The sequence below is a fragment of the Bos taurus genome, chromosome X (assembly GCF_002263795.3).
Source record: "Bos taurus isolate L1 Dominette 01449 registration number 42190680 breed Hereford chromosome X, ARS-UCD2.0, whole genome shotgun sequence".
Classification (NCBI taxonomy): Eukaryota; Metazoa; Chordata; class Mammalia; order Artiodactyla; family Bovidae; genus Bos; species Bos taurus.
Window position 1 is genome coordinate 14,012,791 of NC_037357.1, and position 20,041 is coordinate 14,032,831.

The 20,041-nt window shown below is 49.7% G+C and overlaps 1 protein-coding gene across 3 annotated transcripts in view; it reads left to right on the forward strand.

Moving 5' to 3' along the window:
- Window positions 1–20,041, forward strand: part of BCORL1 (BCL6 corepressor like 1) — a 60,559-nt gene that overhangs the window by 35,383 nt on the left and 5,135 nt on the right. For all 3 annotated transcript variants that reach the window (XM_005227504.5, XM_005227505.5, XM_002699518.6), the window contains 6 exons: window positions 3,877–4,100; window positions 8,552–8,773; window positions 10,857–11,023; window positions 11,773–11,918; window positions 18,373–18,450; window positions 19,450–19,603. In XM_005227504.5, the coding sequence (XP_005227561.1) occupies window positions 3,877–4,100; window positions 8,552–8,773; window positions 10,857–11,023; window positions 11,773–11,918; window positions 18,373–18,450; window positions 19,450–19,603 (991 nt within the window). The remainder of the gene's footprint in view (window positions 1–3,876; window positions 4,101–8,551; window positions 8,774–10,856; window positions 11,024–11,772; window positions 11,919–18,372; window positions 18,451–19,449; window positions 19,604–20,041) is intronic.

Consider the following 20,041-nt stretch of genomic DNA (forward strand, 5'->3'; position numbering starts at 1 on the left):
CTCTCCACCTGCCAAAGGCCTCTGCACCCAGAGAAACCTGGTGCTATGAGTGCCAATTGCCAGAGGGGGTCACTCAACTGCAATCCCAAGGTCTTGGCTTGGGGTTGAGATTGAATAAGTTCCCACTGACCTGCAGGTGAGCTGAGGACGTGTATGCCCAAGCCCTCCAGTTTTATGTATATATATAGATATATAAATCTGAACATGTGGGCATGGCCACAGTGATGTCCTTGGTTACCAGGCAGTTCTCTGGTTGGCTTGAGGGAGTCGGGTCTCGTGGGAGGTTGGGTTTTCTCTCCTAGAATCCTAGGTCCGAGAAGAAAGAGGGCATTGGCTGCCTTTCCTGGGATGCCTCCAGCCCCTAAAGTTAAAAAGAAGTACAATGGTTTCCTCAGCCCAGCGTAAGAAGTTCAAGTAGAAGCAGGCACAACTTGGCTTTCTTGGTTAAAGCCACAAAGGTTAGTGAGGCAGAGTGAAGCTTTGACATGACCCGAGGTGGCATCATTTTTGTCGGACCTGAGCTGGAAAGGTGGGGAGCCCGAGGAGAACACCAGGCTCTCTTTGGCCACGTCAGATGCTATAATACGCAATCACGGAGGCACAGACTGTCACCAAGGCCGATACCAGTTTGTTCTGTTAAGTGCTCTTCAGGCCCATTCCTGTAGTGGATTTCTAGATGAGCGAAAAGCACATCTCTGGGTTCAGTGAAAACACTTCTGTCTTTCACTCTCTTTCTCTGACCTCTGCCCTTGAAGCAACAATTGATTGTCTCCTATAATGTATTCATCCTGAGCTGCTAGTAAATATCTGCAGTCTCATTATTAGTGAAAACTGAACAACCATGTTGGAGTGGGTAGTATATTCTGGGTTTGCTATAATGCCAAGAAGGCTAACCCTCATCTCTGGCCCTGTTTAAGTAGAGATGTATATTATATCTATCCTCACACTTAAGAGAGTAATTGAGCCAGTTTTTGTCAACCGTGTGAGAGTAGGGATGACTTTCCCATTTTTCTGCCAGAGCCATGATGGATTGATTGGTCAGGAGTGAGTTGTCAAGCAGTTGGCCTCAGCCACTTCTGTTAGGATAAAGAGGAGCTTTTGTATCACCACTTCCTTGGGGCTCAGACAGTAAAAGCATCTGCCTACAATGTGGGAGACCCAGGTTCAGTCCCTTGGTCGGGAAGATCCCCTGGAGAAGGAAATAGCAACCTACTCCAGTACTCTTGCCTGGAAAATGCCATGGACAGAGAAGCCTGGTAGGCTACAAAACATGGGGTCGCAAAGAGTTGGACATGACTGAGCAACTTCACTTCACTTTTGTATAACCACAGCACTCTTGACAGCTTCAACATAACCACCCCCAGAAGCATAGGAGCACTACTCACTCGGCAAGGCATCCTACTGGTTGTGGGGTCACCTCCAGTGTTTGGAAACCAGATCATTCTCCCTCCATGTGTGTATCTATGGGTTTTGAGTTGAGTCTGTTGGGTTTGGCCTACGATCTTCTCTATATGTGATGCTAACTCTTCTTGAAGGAATTGCCTGGCAAACATCTCTCTTCTCCAGAAGCTCCACTTCCTCCTATTACTCCCCTCTTTCAGGTTGACATCACAGAGTCAGGCAGAGACCAAACTAGACCAGACAACTCCCGTGTGAGCCTCATGATCTTTCTTTTCATCCTGGGCTTGGGTCTCTCCTTGATTTGCAGAGGGGATAAGAAGAACCATTGCCACTCACATACCTGCTACCTTCACTCCCAGTTCCCTTCGGTGCTACCATGAGGGCGCTCCACCAGTGTCGAATAAACTCCAGAGCCTACCCTGCCCTGAGGACATGGGAAGGGGCTGCTGCTTTTCCTGCGGCATTGAATGCTGTAATATGGCTTCCCCATGTTTCCTGAGGTCCTCACAAGACTCGCTTCTGTTCCTTCCTCTTTTGCCTCAGCCCAAACTGGTTACATTAAAAGGCCTGGTTGATAGTGTGCTGGCTTGAAGTGCCATTAGAAGCCATCCAGTACAGCAGTTCTTTTTTTAAAAATTTATTTTGATTGGAGGCTCAGTATTTTACAATATTGTGGTGGTTTTTGCCATACATTCACATGAATTAGCCATGGGTGTACATATGTCCCCCATCCTGAACCCCCCTCCCACCTCCCTTCCCATCCCATCCCTCAGGGTCATCCCAGTGCACCAGCCCTGAGCACCCTGTCTCATGTATCAAACCTGGACTGGTGATCTGTTTCACATATGATAATATACATGTTTCAATGCTATTCTCTCAAATCATCCCACCCTTGCCTTCTACCACAGAGTCCAAAAGACTGTTCTTTACATCTGTGTCTCTTTGGCTGTCTTGCATATAGGGTCATCATTACCATCTTTCTAAATTCCACATATATGCATTAATATACTGTATTGGTGTTTTTCTTTCTGACTTACTTCATTCTGTATAATAGGCTCCAGTTTCATCCACCTCATTAGAACTGATTCAAATGCATTCTTTTTAATAGCTATGTAATATTCCATTATGTATATGTACCACAGCTTTCTTATCCATTTGTCTGCTGATGGACATCTAGGTTGCTTCCATGTCCTGGCTATTGTAAACAGCAGCACAGCAGTTTTTAGGCAGAGGTGGGGACCCACTGGTGGACTAGGGAAAGTTGGGAGAATGGGGGGCTGTGACAGCTGGCCTTTTGAGAGCTCTGTGTGACCTGTGGAGAATTCCTCATGCTGTGATGATGGCTCCTCCATCTAGGTCTGCCCTTGGCAATGTCACACATAAGAGAAGCCAAGGTCAAGGGAGGTGGGTTGAGAACTCTTGGATCTTGCACAACCCCCTCATTTCACAACTTGGAGAAACTGAGGCTGCAGTTACTTCAGAGACATATTCATCTTTCACTGTTCACTAGGCATGGTGGCCAGTCCTGGCGGGGAGATAAAGACTACATGGGCATGGTCCTGCCTAAATGCTTACACTTAACTAACACAGTAATGATGCCTTACACTTTATAAAAGGGTGGTGTGGATTCTATCCTCCTCATTTTACAGACGTGGAAACTAGGCTCCCGGAGATTATGACCTGCCCTCAGCAACCACACAGCTAATGGCCATGCCATGTAACAGTCATGTTAAGAGATAAGGATCAACTCAATCTGTCCAGCCCCACCCCATGGGGCTTAGGACTGACCCTGCTTTATGAAGCTCTTGGTATGGAGTTCCCAGCAGGCCTTCTGGAAATTGGAATGTGCTCTCTTCAGCGAGCTATGACTAGAACTAGAGATGTTGCTCAGTATGCCCCAGTGACTTGATTTCCAGCTACAGAGGGCAGCAGGTTTCTGTGACTGCCCCTCAGTTAAGTTGGCCTGTGGCAGCTTCTGGTTTCAGGGAGTTTCTGTGCCACTTTCATCTTTGTGTGCCTGGAGAGAGACCAACAGGACAGGCAGGCGGGTAGAGCTAAGGCTGTGAGGGACGCCTTCTCCCATTTACTCGCCCCTAGTGTACTACATGCTTCACTTCAGGAGAGCTGCTAGCTTTGTTTCATATTGGAGTGGAGAAAGAGACAAAGGGGGGAAATGCTGGGAAAGTTCTGATTTCCTTTTAAATAGACCCTCATCTTTGGGACAGCCAGATGGGCCGCCCCCTGCTAGCAAGGCTGGGAGTTGTCTTCTGCTTGGAGGGGAGGGACATTGATGTGGAAGCACAGTGTCTGTTCGAGAAGCATCTAGTGGAATAGGCAGCCCCGCACCAGATACTGGTAGGGAATAGTTACACAACTTTGTCCTGAGATTCTAATCCCCAAAGTCCTCTGATTCAACTTAGAGGAAGGCGTTGCTTTTCTGTGTGCCATTTGCCTGACATCCATTCTTTCCTGCAGATTTAAAGGCCCGTAAGCAGAAGACTTCCTCCCAGAGCCCAGAGCACCGCCTCCGGAACAGGAACCTTCTCTTGCCCAACAAAGCCCAGGGGATCTCAGATTCACCAAATGGTTTCCTCCCAAACAACCTTGAGGAGCCAGCCTGCCTTGAAAATTCAGAAAAGCCATCAGGAAAACGAAAGTGCAAGACCAAGCACATGGTGACGGTCTCAGAAGATGCAAAGGTATGTTATCAGCCAGAGAAGTTGGGGGTGGAGACTGGGCTAGGGTGGCGTGTTTCCCATTTGAGGAACAGTCTTCTGAGCGAGTGAGTAAGTGCATGAACAGAAAAAGTGAAAGTGTAAGTCACTCAGTCATGTCCAACTCTTTGCGACCCCATGGACTATAGCCCACCAGGCTCCTCTGTCCATGGGATTCTCCAGACAAGAATACTGGAGTGGGTTGCCATGCCCTCCTTCAGGGGATCTTCCTGACCCAGAGATCGAACCCAGGTCTCCCACATTGCAGGCGGATTCTTTAATGTCTGAGCCACCAGGGAAGCCCGAGTGAGTGCATGGGGGGATTGAATTAACTCATATTTATTACAGTGTTTTAAACTAATTCTAGAAGGGTTGGGCTGTAGATTTGAAGAACGGGTACTGAAGTCAGAGCTAATAATAAGCATCTACAAACTGTAGGGTTTGGCCCAGGATGAATTTGCCTCAACAATCCTTGGATCTGCTTAGAGTAAGGGAAGAGTTAAAGAATATGGCAGAATGTTAGCCTGAATAGCTTGTTAACGTCCAATCAAAAAGCTTTTGTCTGGGCTTAACTCACTGGAAACCAATTAGGAAGTTTTCTGAGTCAATCAAGGTAGAAAACAATTTGTAGAAGCAGGGATGTTGATATCCAGACAAAGGTTGCCTGAGGGTGGGGCTGAAGGAATTCCACTTGGACTGGTCATATCTGTACTTTCCCAACTCCACTCCTCAGTTTCTGTGCTTCTCATGAGTGCCTACCAATCCATAGCCAAGCAAGGGCACTAGAACCCCGTTCAAAACTGATGTCTCTTTGGGTTCTGATGTTCATGGCATTGGTGTTCAGTTCCACACCATGCAATTGAAAAAAAGAAACTCCCACGATCCTCTCATCCTGGAGGTGCGAGGATGTTTGAGAGATGCGAGGCTCAGGTTCAGATGTTTGCCTGTAATATGTGTTTGTCTTGATAACCAAAAATCAAAAGGTCGTATGAGCTGGTTTAGGTGGTTGTGACTCTAATGGCTCTTGCCAGCTCCAGAGCAGGGTCCCTGAGTGGCACTGGCAAAAGGTAGGAGACCCAGGTGCTCAAGTCCCCCATCCTTGTTTTGGAATCTGATTTCAGCGCAAACAAAGTGCTCAAGCCTATTTCTTCATCTTTAAAAAAAGGAGATGATACTTCCAGTCCTTTCCATCCCACAAGGGTGCTTAGGGGAGCAAAGGAGGCAATGGATGTGAAAGGCTTTGATAATGGTCAAGTGCTGTCTCTGAGGTTGGTGTAAACCCTTGAGCTTAGACCAAGGCAAGAATGAGGGGACAGAGACACAGGAAGGCCAGGTAGCAGGGCCAGCTCCTGGAGACTCCAGAGGGGCCAAGGCAGGAACCGGGGCGTCTGCTCTGGGCCAGGTGCTCTGCTCACACAAACACTCAGGTCCCACAGCAGCTGTCAGAGGTGGGCCCTCTTGTCGTCATTTTATAGTGAGGAAACCAAGGTTTGGGGAGGTTCAGGGACTTGCTCGAGGTTACTTGGTGGTCCGAGTGACAGACCTGGGGCATGAGGCAGGCCTGGCTGCCCCTGGGGCACCCCCAGCACCTACCCTTTCCATATGCCTCCACCCTGTGAATGGGTGGCTTCTGTCTGCATTCAGGTGATGCTGGGGTAGGGCGAGGCTAGGCAGGAAGACGGTGCCACCCGGAGCAGCTCTGGTGGAAGGTGGACGTCCTCATCCCCTGCTCTTCCCCACTCACATGACTCCATCCCACACAAAGGTGACGAGCCACCTGACACTCAGCAGCACATGCTGATGCTTCTGTCTGGTAATTCTGCCTGGCAGTGTGTCCACTGGAATGTTCTCCCAGAGAGATTTTGTGCCTTCCCAGGGTCTCCCTTTCTCCCTCCCGCCTTTCTTTCTTTCCCAGTCACCACCACCTGCTCCAGTTGCCCCATGGCACAGTGCTTTGTAGTGAGAAGCAAGGCAGGGGGGGCGGAGACGCGCCTGCAACAGTGAAGCTGGCACATCAGCCAAAGGCTTCTTCCCACAGGGGCTCCAAGCCAGGGGCAGGGCAGGGGGGTCTTGCTCCTCCCTCTCTCTGGCAGGCTCCCTTTTCTCTGCCAGCTCTGGCCCCTTGACAGGGAATCACCCTTTGGCTCCTCACTTGGCTTAGCAACAACCTGGGCATTTTACCCAGCATCCTCCAGTATTACCATTGTACACCTCTGTTCTCCTGGCAAAAAAGCCACACTCTACCCTCATAGCCAGGGCCTTCCTGCTAGCTGGTATACCTCTCTGCCCTTTTGGGACGTGGACAGAGAGCAGCTCTTTTCTTGCAGTTTACCAGAGGAAACAAATGCCCTGGGTCAATGTCTTTTCCCTGGTGCAGTTTCTTTTCTGGCTTCGTGTCTTTCTAGGCAACTCTTTTGGCTGCCCAGGGCTCTATGTGTAGCTGGATCAAGTCAACAAATGTTTGCTGCAGTGACATGCCCAACCCCAAGTTAATTGCTGTAAGGAACAAAAGAGATGACTACAATATGAACCCTAACCCCAGGGAGCTTAAAATGTAGCAGGGGAGGCCAGACTTGCCCATGAAACAACAGAAGGAAGTTGACAGTTAGGCATAAGGCATGGGATTATGTGATTCAGACTAGGTGTTCTGGGTGTGTAGAGAAAGGGCAGTGGGGACCACAGTGTTGTAGACGACAGGATTTAAGGGAGCCCTTGATGTTCTCAGGGATTTAGGTAAGTAGGATGTATTCATTATCTGTTGTGCTCAGTTGCTCAGTCGTGTCCAACTCTTTGCCACCCTATGGACTGTAGTCCACCAGGCTCCTCTATACATGAGATTTTTCCAAGCAAGAATACTGGAGTGGGTAGCTAGGGGAGAACTCCAGGGGATCTTCCCGACCCAGGGATCAAATGTGGGTCTCATGCATTGGCAGGTAGATTCTTTACCAGTGACCCACCTGGGAAGCCCTCCTAGTTATCTATTGCACTGCACAACAAACTACCCTAAGCTTTGGCAGTTTAACCCAACAATAAGCATGTATTATTTCATAGTTTCTGGGGTCAGGAATTCAGGAGCAGCTTTGCTGTGTTTGACTTGGGGTCTCCCATGCATGAGATTGCAGTCATGGTGTCAGCCAGGGCTCCATTCATGCAAAGGCTCGACTGGGGCTGGAGGATCTGCTTCTTGAGTGGCTCCCTCACATAGGTGGCAAGTCAAGGCTTGCTGTTGGTGGGGGACCTCCTTTGCTTGCCCCTTGGCCCTCTTAAGGGATGCTTGACTATCCTCATGACCTGGCAGCTGGCTTCCTCCTGAATGAGTGATTCAAAAGAGGGCAAAGCAGAAGCCACATTATCTTTTAGGCCGTGGCCTTGGAGGTCACACACCATCATCTCTGCCTTCTCCTGTGCAGAAGGGGCTACACAAGAGCATGAATATCAGGAGGTGGGGATCATCACAGTCATCTTAGAGTCTGATGGGGGCATTCTTGTCCTCTGGCCCCCCGGTGATTCATGTTCCTTCCACGTGCAAGTCATACCCTCCTCTCCCATGGCTCCCCCAAAGTCTTGTCCACTTACGGCATTAACTACAAGTTTAGAATCTCATCATCAAACTTAGATCCAGGTGAACATGAAGCACCTTGGGTCTGGTTCCTTGAGTACAGCTCCTCAAACGCAGTTACTTTCTGTTTGAAGTCCCCTCCTCTCATCTGAAAGAGACAAGTAACCTGCCCCTATGGACTCAATAAACCATGGTGTGCCAGACATGAGAACCTGTTCTGGATATTCTAGTTCAAAATGGGAGAAGAAAGGAGACAAGCACGGGTCATTCATGAGGAAAGGACTGTAATGTTTCATGAGCACCCACCGTGTGCATTGTTCTGTGCTGCTCTAGCTCATTATCTCAAAGACCCTGCTGGGGAGAAAGTGAGGCTCTGAGAAGTTGGGTCTTGCCCCAGGTCTTGCAGCTAGTGGCTGGCAGAGGCAGGATTCAAAAGCTGGTCTGTCTGATTTGAGAGCCTGAGCACTTTCCACCAGCCCAGGTGGGCACGAGTGTGAGCCAGGGGGACAGTGTGCTAGGAGGTGGGGAAAGCCTGGTGAGGGTTGGATGTTGGGGGAAGGTTTTTGCAACAGAGTGAAGGCTTCCACAGCTGTGCCTCTTTCATCACAGCGAGCTGTCTCCACCTCTCTTCACTCTGAGAATTTGCTTCTGCTTATTTATCGAGGTGACTAGTTAAAAACTTCAACAAATGGGGATCAAGGCAGGTAAAGAAGGCGTGCAGAGTGTGTGAGAGAAGCTGGCATATCCCCTCGAGCTGTGTGTGCAATCCCTTCGTTATTGCTTGGTTTTTGGGGTTGAGGACTTGAGCCATTCTGCATCTGCTCGCTGGGTAGAAATGCGGTGGTGAGTTGTGCTGATCTGTGTCTCCGCTTTCCAGAGCAAAGGGCGTTGGAGCCAGCAGAAGACACGCCCTCCCAAATCTCCCACCCCAGCGAAGCCCACAGAACCATGCACACCCTCTAAGTCCCGAAGTGCTGGCCCAGAGGAGGCCTCTGAGTCACCCACAGCCCGGCAGATTCCCCCAGAGGCTCGTCGTCTCATAGTGAACAAAAATGCTGGCGAGACCCTCCTACAACGGGCGGCCCGCCTTGGGTATAAGGTAAGGAACACCTCCTCATATCCACAGGATATTGTTACCCCAGCATCTGTGGATAATCTTCTCCCCATTGGCTCTTCTGTGGCCTGGCCAGGCCTTTGTTTGGGGCTTAAGTCCAGGATGGCCCCCTCCTACTGTGTATATGGTCTATGGGGCTGCCTCATCGCGACGTGCTGTGTGGGCTTGCAAACCCGATTGGATGTCAATTTAGGATGAATAGCATTGAAATGGTAAGACAATATCATCCAGTACCTTCATAGGCCAGAAATGGGATTTGGGGGGTTTTATGTCATCTTGAATTTCCCTGTGCCATGGCTCCCCACTCAGAGAGGAATGGGGTGATCATCGCTCACTCTTTATATCTCCCTCCAGCTTCCCCTCCTTTTGGCCTCCAGTAGTGGAGGGGTCGAGTACATTGGAGGGGCAGAGTTGAGCTCACCCCCACCTTATGCTGCTTCCGTATGGACTGGAAAGGAAGCTGGTGTTTGTTGAGCACCTCTTTGGTCATGTTAAGAGCTCTCGTTACTTCATAACCTTTCATCTTCACTGTGAGCCTATGGAGGTGGGTTTTATTAAGCCTGTTTTACAGGTGAGAAAATCAGGGGTTAGCTGTGTTAAGTGATGTGGCCACAGTCGCTCAAGCACTGTGTGTATATGAGTCTGAATTCACACCAGTGTCTTCTTGATCCCCAAAAGGTAGGGGCAGAAGCCAGATTCATTCAATGACATTGTTGGACATTTTTGTTGATATGAGCGTATTTTGTGGATATGAGCTCCTTGACCATGTGCCTTTGCCAGCCACACCAGTTATTTCCCCAGGATTTGCTCTGAAGTATGGAAATGCTGGGCTATAGAGTAGGTCCTCTTTTTTTTTTTTTCTTTTAAGGTTTCCAATACCCATAACTGACTCATTTAAAGACAGCTGGACTCCCAGCCAGGCGGGTTGGCATAAGAGAGCCACCTTGACACTGTCTCACTGGCAAGCCACCTATCTGTCTTGAGCACCTAGTGTGGGGGCCTGGATAGCTGGTAAGGGAGATCTAAAGAAAAAATGATGACCAACCCTTGCCCTTTAAGTGAGTTTCTTTTACCTGGGGCCAAAGCAGGAAGCAGGAGACCATAGGTGAACCGATCAGGACAGGGCAAGGGCAGGTTGGACAGCCTGTGACAGGAGGAAGGGAAGGAGGAGGTGTCTGAGGCTAGGACAAAGAGGCGATATCTGTAGTGGTGGGAAGGGTGGGGGCTTCGTGACCCCTTGCTTAGAGACAATGTGACAGTTCCATGTCCAGAAGGCAGCATCCCAACGCAGGCACACAGGCTCTAGCCATCCAGCCGGTGTGCTAGCTGTCAGTCAGGATGGCTGAGTCCCATCTCACAAGGGCCTGGGGGAGCTGACAAGAGGCCGCTGGTAGCTGCTGTCAGCCTCTTTCCCTCAGAGGAGGGACTGCCTCTCCCTTCTGCCTCAGCTTATCCACCATAGCTAGCTAGACTGCTTCTCAGCCTGGAGTCCCACTTATCGTCCTGTCATCTCAGCCCAGGAACACTGATTTATTACTATGGATGACTGCCCACCCTGGATGATACTCAGAACAGTCTTCATTTGAGGGGAGGGCTGGAACTGACTGCCCTGGGATACATATCCAGGGATGGTACTTACACCAGTTCTTTCTTCCTTGTTCTCAAATAACTGCCAGAGGCAGTGTTTGCCAGCACAAGTCTCATTTCTCTGGTCTGGGGCTGTCTCGCAAAGCCCCGGACGAGGGAACGGGCAGTCAGACCATGGAGGCCTGAGGGTGTGAGCTCTGGGTGGGCAGGTGAGCCTCTCTGAGGGGCTTACACCCACAGCCCACACCCTGATCAGTGTTGTCAGCCATTAGAAATGTCTCTGCTCTGCTGAGGACACTGCCCAAAGCTGGCACCTCAGGACTGATTTAGTTGACAATAGATTCTGAGATCTGCCCATCAGTCCCTGGACTAAAGAGCACGTTCTGAGACTCTTCGGACACGTGGAGAGCTTCAAGCCTAACCCAGGTGACTGCAAGAGTTTGGCCTCTCTTTGCTCACAGCACCCTCCCTGTCCCCACAGGACGTTGTCCTCTACTGCCTTCAAAAAGACAGTGAAGATGTGAACCACCGCGACAATGCCGGCTACACGGCCCTGCATGAGGCTTGCTCCCGGGGCTGGACTGACATCCTGAACATCCTGCTGGAGCACGGGGCCAACGTGAACTGTAGCGCACAGGATGGCACCAGGCAAGAAGGCTGCCCTCCCGTCTCCCCCACCCCTCTCCCCTGCTCAGCCCCTCCCTCAAGAGAATCCACCCCGCTTCAGGCCAGGCTGCGTGAATCCCTGGCTGGCCAGTCCATGTTGCCCACTGGTGGGAGGCCGGGGTTCTCTGGGGATCATCCCTGGCACCTGTCTTCAGGTAGAATCTCAGGCTTTAGGAATCAGAAGGCTGATCTTGACATACATCCCAGATTTGATTCTTGATTTGATCTCTATATACTTAAAAAAGGGACACCTGCCGTGTCTTAAAGAAACTGCACCCATTCTCCTGTGCTGTATCCGAGGGCCTGCTCCCTGGGCGAAACTGACCCCTGAACTGCATACCAAGTGGTGGGGGGGTGCTTGGGTCAGAGGCTGTGGGCTCTGCTGGGCCACCTGCTGGGTGTGCGGAGCAGCTCTGGGGCAGTCATCTGGGTTTTCCAGTCATATCCCCCAGAATTTTCTCTTAAGTTTAACTTCAGTTAGGGGCCTATTCTCCCCTGAGCTCCAGAACAACCAGCAGAGTGCCATTGGGGAACATAATAGAGAGAACTGGAAGGGAGGAGAAAGAGGCAGGGAAATATGGAGGGCAGTGCAGGCCAGGCAGGCTCCGTGCCCTCTTCCCCATGTTACGCTGGGCTCGTCTTACTTTGCTTTCCCTGCCAAGGTGGCCTGAGGCCTAGACACCCAGGTTCCCACTTGGATCCTGCTGTTCTCACCCTGTGTCACCTTGCAGGCCAGTTCACGATGCAGTGGTCAACGACAACCTGGAGACCATCTGGCTTCTGCTGTCCTATGGGGCTGACCCCACGCTGGCCACCTACTCAGGACAGACAGCCATGAAGCTGGCCAGCAGTGACACCATGAAGCGCTTTCTCAGTGGTGAGTATGACCCAGACTCAAAACCTCATTACCGGGGCTCTGACCCTGAGCTCCCGAGATATCATCTCACTCATTTCAAGCAACTCCTATGAGGGGCATCGGGTCTCCTCACATGTTTCTTTCTGGCAACTCAGAGATCTCTCTGAACTTTAAAAAGTCAGCAGGCAGCTTCGTCTCGTCCCTGTGCTGTGAGTGTTCTCACTGCATGCATCCTCTTCAGGGCCCCGGTCGCCCTTGGGGCCCCCTCTTCCCGCTCCGTGTGTGAGGTAGGCCTCTCTGTGGGACAGTGGCCCCACTAGTAGTTTGAGTTTGGGGCAAAATGTGTGGACTTGTGCTTTGAATGGTCTGCCAGTTGCAGAGAGGTGGCACTTAACAGTTTGCTTTTGTTTTTGCACCTGCACTTTATCTCTGTTGGTGATCAAAGTTCAGCCCTTAGGACCATTCCACTTGCTTTATTCCTCACACCCTGTGGTAACTGTGATGTTCCCTGTGCATCCTCCTGTTCTTTGCTCTTCCTCCCTCACTTGCCCCCTCTGGAAAAGTAGTGTTAAGGCCCGTGGCAAGCACCACAAGCCAACTTGCATTTGTTTTCTCATTAGTGGATGACAGCTGTTTGTCTGCAGTTAGATAGCTCTACGGAGTTGGGCAGTGGGAGGAGGGAAGTCTGGCTTGGGCATGCTCAGTGGAAATCTCCTCAGACTTGACCTCTGAATAAAGGAACCCTACCTCCTGTGTGATATTACAGCTTGGCCCTTGCTCCAGCAGTGACTTCTTCAGCCTGCCTAAGCACAGTTGGGTGGATGGAGCAGCTGGAGGTTGTGTCACTGATCCTCTTCGGAGGCTTCGATGGTGGTAGAGCTCCTCTTACCCTGGAGGCTGGCAGGACCAAGGGTTTGCCCAAGGCTGTTTCCTGTCTCCCAGGCTGTGGCCTCAGTTAGTACGCCCACCCCCACCCCACCATCAGGTACAGTCCTAGGCTCCCAAGCAGGAGCTCATTTGTTTATGGAATACAGGTTAACCAGGCAGCTGATGATGGAGGAGGAAACGAAGTAGTAGCCTGAGCCGAAGGTCCCCGTGGAAGGAGGACTAGGTACTGAAGGAAGGGCCTTCTAGGTACTGAAGGAAGGGGAATGATGGGTCAGGGAGGCCCTGACCCCTGCATGGGTGCCCCCATCCAGTCCACAGCCAGGCTTCTGCCCCACAGCCAGACCCAGCCTCTCCGGCTGGGGCAGGAGGACTGCCTCCTTCCTCCACCAGCTCTGGGGCCCAGGCCTGTCTGTGAGGGCAGAGCCATGTGGGGACACTCCTTCAGGCATTTGCTCTGGGCTAGTGAGGACTCTTGTTCAGTTTAACTGGGCTGCGTGCGGCTCGGGGCAGGCCACCCTCTGTGGCTTCTTCCCACATACCACTCTGCACTCTCCTCCACACAAATGTGTGTTGTTGTCTGCACTCCACTCAATTCCCAGGGGAAGCTGGCACACAGGAACACCCAGAGCATCTCAACATGATAAAAGCGCCTCATGAAGCACTCCTCTGACCAGAAGGTCTCATCCAGAGGCCTCTTTGGGCTGGAGACCACCCTCCTGAGGGCTTGGGGCCCTCTGGATGCAAATAAAGCTGTCTCGAACCTCCGTGGTCACAAAGTCTTTTCTTCGTGGACCCCTTCTCCAAAATCCCCAAGGAGTTTGAATGTTGAAACCATTTGAAGTAGTTACTTCTCATTTGAAAAATGAGAAGTAAACAGTTTTCTCTTTTCTCATGTCTGTTACCTAATCCCAACTACTGGAAAGCCTTCGATGCCTCCTTAAACTAACTCGAGTTTAGTCTGTGCTGTGGACACAAGAGAAGACTTTCCTGAATTCTGGCACTTCCTAGCCTCTCCAGGCTGAACACCTTCATTCAATTCTTGACATTGTTTCTCAACTTTATGGGCATGGAGCTATAACTTCATAATGGGGGCCAGGAGCTGAAAGGAGTGTTAAAACTGGGCCACCTCTTTTCCATGCAAATACTGAGTGCCAATTAAAGGCAGAGCTCTGACTGGCCATTAGGGAAAGTGCTCAAGCTGGTTAGGACCTTGGCAGCCGGGGAAGTAGGCACTGGCAGCAGTGAGTAGGCTCCGGGAGGGGGGACTTGAGCTCAAAGGCTGTTGGAGGTGATAAGAGGTTAACACTTAAGGTTTTTAAGGTTGAGGAAAACTCACCTAACAGAACGATTTTGAAGTGAACAATTCAGTGGCATCTCCTACATTCACAATGTTGAGTAACCATCACCAGGAGCTTTTTCGATTCCTCCAATGGAGTGTCTCTCTTGTTTCGTATCAGCTCCCTACGTCTCCTCTGCCCCGAATCTCAAGAAATGACTGGGTAGAGTGGCTGCTGGAAGCGCCATGAGGTTGAAGATTGGGGAGGCAGTTCCCTCCTCTGCCCCACCTCCCCAACCACTACACCTCAACACACCAGTGTGGACTTCTGGATTTCTTTTTACCTTGCCTGTCTGGCTGAGGTAGTTAAAAAGCTCTTTACTGTTCATCCCCAAGCATTTGCCTGACCAAATTCCCCACAGATTCATTGTCTTCTTCCTCCCCTAGTGGGGATCCCACTGGGCAGCAGATGAAGGTGAGTCCCTGTAGGGTGTCAAGGGCGGAAATGGTGAGCCAGTATCAGGGTTGTGCCTCGTGTAGAGCATCCCTCATTTTGTGCAAGTCTCCTCTCCTGGAAAACGCGAGGAATCAAATCCTCATTTAAATACACAGCAGAGTGGTATCCTGTAGTGAATTATTTTGTAAAGCAGTAGATGATGGTGATTCATGTGGGTTGACAATGGGGATATTCCTCCATTGCCTTTGCTTAGCACGAGGCCCACGTCTCCTGAGACCCTGGAGAGTATAGTGCTGCTTCTTCATGTGTTCATTCACCCATGTGTTTATAGAGCACCTGTTAAGTTTCAGGTACAGTTCTGGGTACTGGAGGTCAGACAGTGAACCCTTTGTCTCTCATCCATGTCCTTGGAGAACCAAGCCATCCAAACCTTCCAAGAGGCCTTTGGAAGAGCTCCTTCTTGGGCCAGATTACAGGCAGGCATGTGACTGATTTCCCTTTGACCCTTTGAGGAAAAGAATAATATGCAGCCTAGCCAAGCGAAAACAGACTGGTTTTTCGTCCTCTGTCGCAAAGAATGTGGGAGCTGGGGGTAGTTGTTGCAGTTTGGGTTGGGGCATTGGAGGAACTCTCAGGACTGCTTTTCCTTCCCCCAATGAAAGGGTTAGTAGTTTACCACTTGAGGTCACTGAATCACAGGTTTTTGTTTTTCCTGCCAGAGACCTCGGCCGTATGACCCCCTGTCGATGAGTGTTTGTTTTTTGTTTTCTCCCCTTTCATGTCCCTCAGCTGGTGACTTGGTTGTAGGAGATGGGCAGGGGTACAATGGGACCCTAGGAAATAGAGAAACTTCTATTTCCAGGGCCACCACTGACATTGAATACTTAAAAATATTTTTTTTTAATCAAGGCAAGATTCATGTAAGATAAAATTAAAAGTGAACAGTTCAGTGGCATTTAGTGTGTTCACAATGTTGGACAACTACTACCTCTATCTAGCTTCAAAACATTTTCATCCCCCCCAGATGAAACCCCATACCCAGTGAGCGGTTGTTCTCCACCCCTAACCCTAGCCCCTGGCAACCGCCTGTCTGCTTTGTCTCTATGGATTTGCTGATTCTGGACATTTCGTATAAAAGGGAATCATACAATATGAGGCCTTTTGAGGCTCACTTCCTCCATGTAGCATCATATTTTCAAGGTCTGTCCACTTAGTGGCATCTTTTTAATGGTGAATACTATCCCCTCATCTGGATAGATCACATTTTCTTTTATCCATTCATCAGTCAAGTGACATTTGGGTTGTGTCCACCTTTTGGCAACTGTACCTAGTGCTGCAGTGAACACACATGAACAAATATTTGAATACAAGTTTTCAATTCTTTGGGGTATATACCTAGAAGCAGGATTGCTGGGCTGAGGGTACTTTTTGAAGGCAAGGGTAAGAGAAAAGAACTCAAAGTTACAGGGAGGACAAGGGAAAATTAAGGAAAAGGACTCACTCTTCCTCCTGACTGTACATGAAGACACGTGTGGAAATGCGCCTCGAAGCTGCCCTGTCAAGCAGACTTCGACAGTTCCTTTTGTGCACCACTCGTGGGCCAGTTCTGACTTTGGCATCTTTGTCTATGCCAGTTGACTTCGGACTATCTCAGAAGACACATTCACCTGCAAGTGAGAGAGATCTGTTGTCAGTGAGGAGAATTAGATGAGTGCCTGGCAGCCTCTGAAGGCAGGTCCGAGAGAGGAGCCCCAGGAGTATGGTGAGCGAGGGCTGCTCTGCTGGAGGCCTCTGGTGACCACAGTCACTTGAATGCTTATGTGCCAGCACACGGGCTAAACAAGCCCTTGACTTTATAGTCTCGCCTTGTAGTAGTTTCCCCACGCTCTTACTTCCCCCGTGGTGTTTATTATGCTCTTACTGTGCCAGGCACCTGGGCTTTGGAACTGGGGAGACAGTGATGAACAGGACAGATGTAGTCCCTGACTTTGGGGAACTTACAATCTCGTTCCTTTATCTCCCAGGACACCTAGCGCAGGGCGAGGCACCAAATATACTCACCTACCTGACAGATGCCTTTGGAAGAAATTACTTCCAACTCCCAAATGGCATAGGGTACAGAAGAGGAGATAAGCTGGCATCTGGGACCTCATGAGTTTTTCATGGAATACTCAAAAGATCTAATATATGTGATGAAGGATTTTCTACTCTGGCTCCTCCACCATTACTTTGAAAGCTTCTCTCTGACTGTCTTTTCCTCTCAGAAGAAACTCCTCATCTCCTAGGGGGTTGCCAAAAAACAAACTACTTTCAGTAGCTCACAACAGCTGATGGGCACTTTTGCTGATAGAATGTGTGACCCAAAGGGAAGGTATCCTGGAATGTGGTGGTGCCTTCCATCCAGGGACTTAGCTCTGCTCCTTTAAGAGTAGCTACCAACTTCCTCCTGGGATTTGCTTTTCAGGGGGCACCCTCACCCAACCTGTGCCCTTTGGACTCTCTCCTGTCCTGTTACCCAGGTGTCACTTGAGGGCAGGTGGCAGCCATACACAGCTAAATCAGCTTGCCACCTGTACTACGTGGCACATTGGCAACCACTGGGCCATGTGCCCACAGATGATACGGTTGAATTTGTCATGGAATCCTGCTTTTTGTCCACATGGAGCCAAGAGGTGAAACAATTCATCTAGATGATGCTTAACTAGGAAACAGGGAGGCTAAGAGGTGGCCTGATGTCAGTTCTCAGATTGTGTAAGCAAAAGGTTGTTTGAAATGGTTTTTTAGGGAGAGGGAATTCGGCAGTCCAGTGGTTAGAACTTGGAGCTTAACCCAACTTAAGCCAGGGCCTGGGTTCAATTCCTGGTTGGGGAACTAAGATCCTGTAAGCCACGAACCCAAAAAAAGAAAAAGCGCTAAATCCTAACCCCTTAGCCTCCTTGTTTCTTAGTTTCATCCGTGTTGTAGGTAACATGTCTCAGCATTCAGTTCTCCTAATGGCCGATTACTATCCCATTGTGTTAACCTTCATTTTGTTTCTCACTTCATCAGTTGAATGACATTTGAGTTGTTTCCACTTTTTGGAGATTGTGAATAGATCTGCTCTGGAACATTCATGTACAAGTTTTTGTTTCAATACCTGTTCTTAATTCTTTTGGGTATTGCTGTGGAAGCAATAGGTTTTCATGAGGATAAACTTGGTCATCCCCCACCCCCCTCACCATTCCATGTTTTCAAAGACGAGACAGAAGGAATTATGCTTCCTTTATCTTCCTTTGAATTGGCAAGATCACGATTGGATATATGAACATTGTGACCAGCAGGGGACTGAAATCTTGGGATGGATCTAGGATTCTGCTTGCAGAGTAATGCCCTACATCATTTGAAGAAGGGGTCCCAGGCCTAAATGCTTTCAGGCTGATCATGTTAGAGAGCAGGCAGGCTGGGCGGGGCCTGCTGAGCTGGAGAACGCACATGTCGCCTCTCCCTCCAGCCAGCTGATGACATGCAGTAATGTGGGTACAGTGTTGCCAGATCTCTTGATTTTTTTTTTCAAGAAAACTTGGAAATCTGAATTTTTAAGTGAAATCTCCCAACTTTAAAATGTTAGAAGGTAATTAAATTGTGGAGGTTTAAAACACTGGGCCAAAACCCAGGTGGTCAGTGGGCTAGATTTGGCTCTTGGCACTGGTTTGTAGCCTCTGATGGATAGCAGATCTCTCTGGGGTCGCTCCTGGCCCTTCTTGTGGTCCTTCCTTCCCATCGCCCATTCTCCTAATGCCAGATGAATATACTTTGCTTCTAGATTCCTCTTTTCGTCTACCCCCTATTCTCACTGCCCTTTCTTCTTTCATCAGATCACCTCTCAGATCTCCAGGGCCGAGCAGAGGGTGATCCTGGCGTCTCCTGGGACTTCTACAGCAGTTCTGTGTTGGGTAAGCTTTAAGCGGATGCTTCCCGCCCTGGTCTATGTCTCAGATGTATGGGATCTGCTTTGGGGATCACTGATTCTTCTTAAAGACAGGAGTGACCCAATGGAGCCCTTCTTCACCTGCTAGTAGCTTACAGACCCTTTCACCCCCCACTCCAGCCCGTGCTTCTCCCAGACTCAGAACTTGGTGGCTGAAATCAAGAGATGCCATTGATTTGGACAAAGCCATCCGTCATTAGCCCTCTACCACTCCCCACCCTGGGTACTTTGTAAATTCTCTCTTTCCCAAGCTCCCTTTCTTCTCTGTTGCTTTGTCCTAACCCTGCTGGAGGCCCCCATGTGCACTGTCGCCTCTTCTGGTATTGCTCACACTCAAAAGGGACCCAGTCCCCCATCTGGTAGCTACCATCCCTCCCTACCCTCTCCCCAGGATGCACACAGAGTTTCTGAGAGAGCTGCCGGCTCCCGAGTCCTTAGCTCTGCCTGAGCCTTCCTCTGTCAAAAGAGTAGTGAGCCTTTCTCTGAGGCTGTCATCCAGCGCTCTCCCAGATTGAGGAAGGTGCCCACTCCTAAGTTTGGGGGAAGCTGGAGCAGGAGAACAGGCCACACATGAATGTGCAGCTAGAAAAGGTCAGAGGCCTAGTCCCTGCCACTGGGTTTCTGGGGACCCATGCAGGCAGGCAGGCAGCTTTCAAAGCTGCGGTTTGAAGGGCAAGTATTTTCCTTTGCCTCTGACTGCTGATGGTGTCTTCAGGCTTCTGTCTCAAGCAGTTGGGCAGCACATCCTTCACACCTCCTTGCTTTTTTCTCAGTTGAAAGGTGGAGGAGTATAATGAATCTGTGGCCACTAAGCACTACCTCCCGGGTCTAGAACGTTCACATGCCCTCCCAAGGATGAGAGACATTTGACCCCAACCAGTGATCTGTATCTTGTTGGAGCATTTCTTTTCTGTGGTATCATGTATGTAGCTAAGTACTAATTCCCTATATGATGTCTTTCCAGAGGAAAAAGATGGGTTTGCCTGTGACCTCCTCCATAATCCTCCTGGGAGCTCTGATCAAGAAGGAGATGATGTGGAAGAGGATAATTTTATGTTTGAGCTCTCAGATAAGCCTCTTCTCCCTTGCTACAACCTCCAAGTGTCAGTGTCCCGCGGGTAAGTGTTTGAGTGGTCTATGGGGACCGAGTGCTAGGATCCTGGGACGGATGGAGTTCTCCTGCAGGAAGCTGAGACCTGGAGAACAAATGTTAGAGCACAGGAAGGAGAAAATATGACCAGCCCAGCCTGACTCTCCAGCCCAGATTAGATATGTTCAGAGTAGCTCTAGATGCATTGACTATGTGTGTTTTCCAAAACCAAAATCTCGATTCACTCTGAAGAATTTTTGTGCTGTTTCTGGGTGTAACAGATAATCTGGGAGATATTTGGGCTGGTGAACTATTAGAATCTCTGAAATATTTTTGTGGTTTCTGGGGACAGCCAGACAGAATATTTGAAATTGAGATTCTTGGAAAAGCCAGGACATATGTTTGCCATAGCTGTGGGGCCACTGGAGTCCTTACGTAATCCACAGGCTGGTTGCTCATTGCCTTA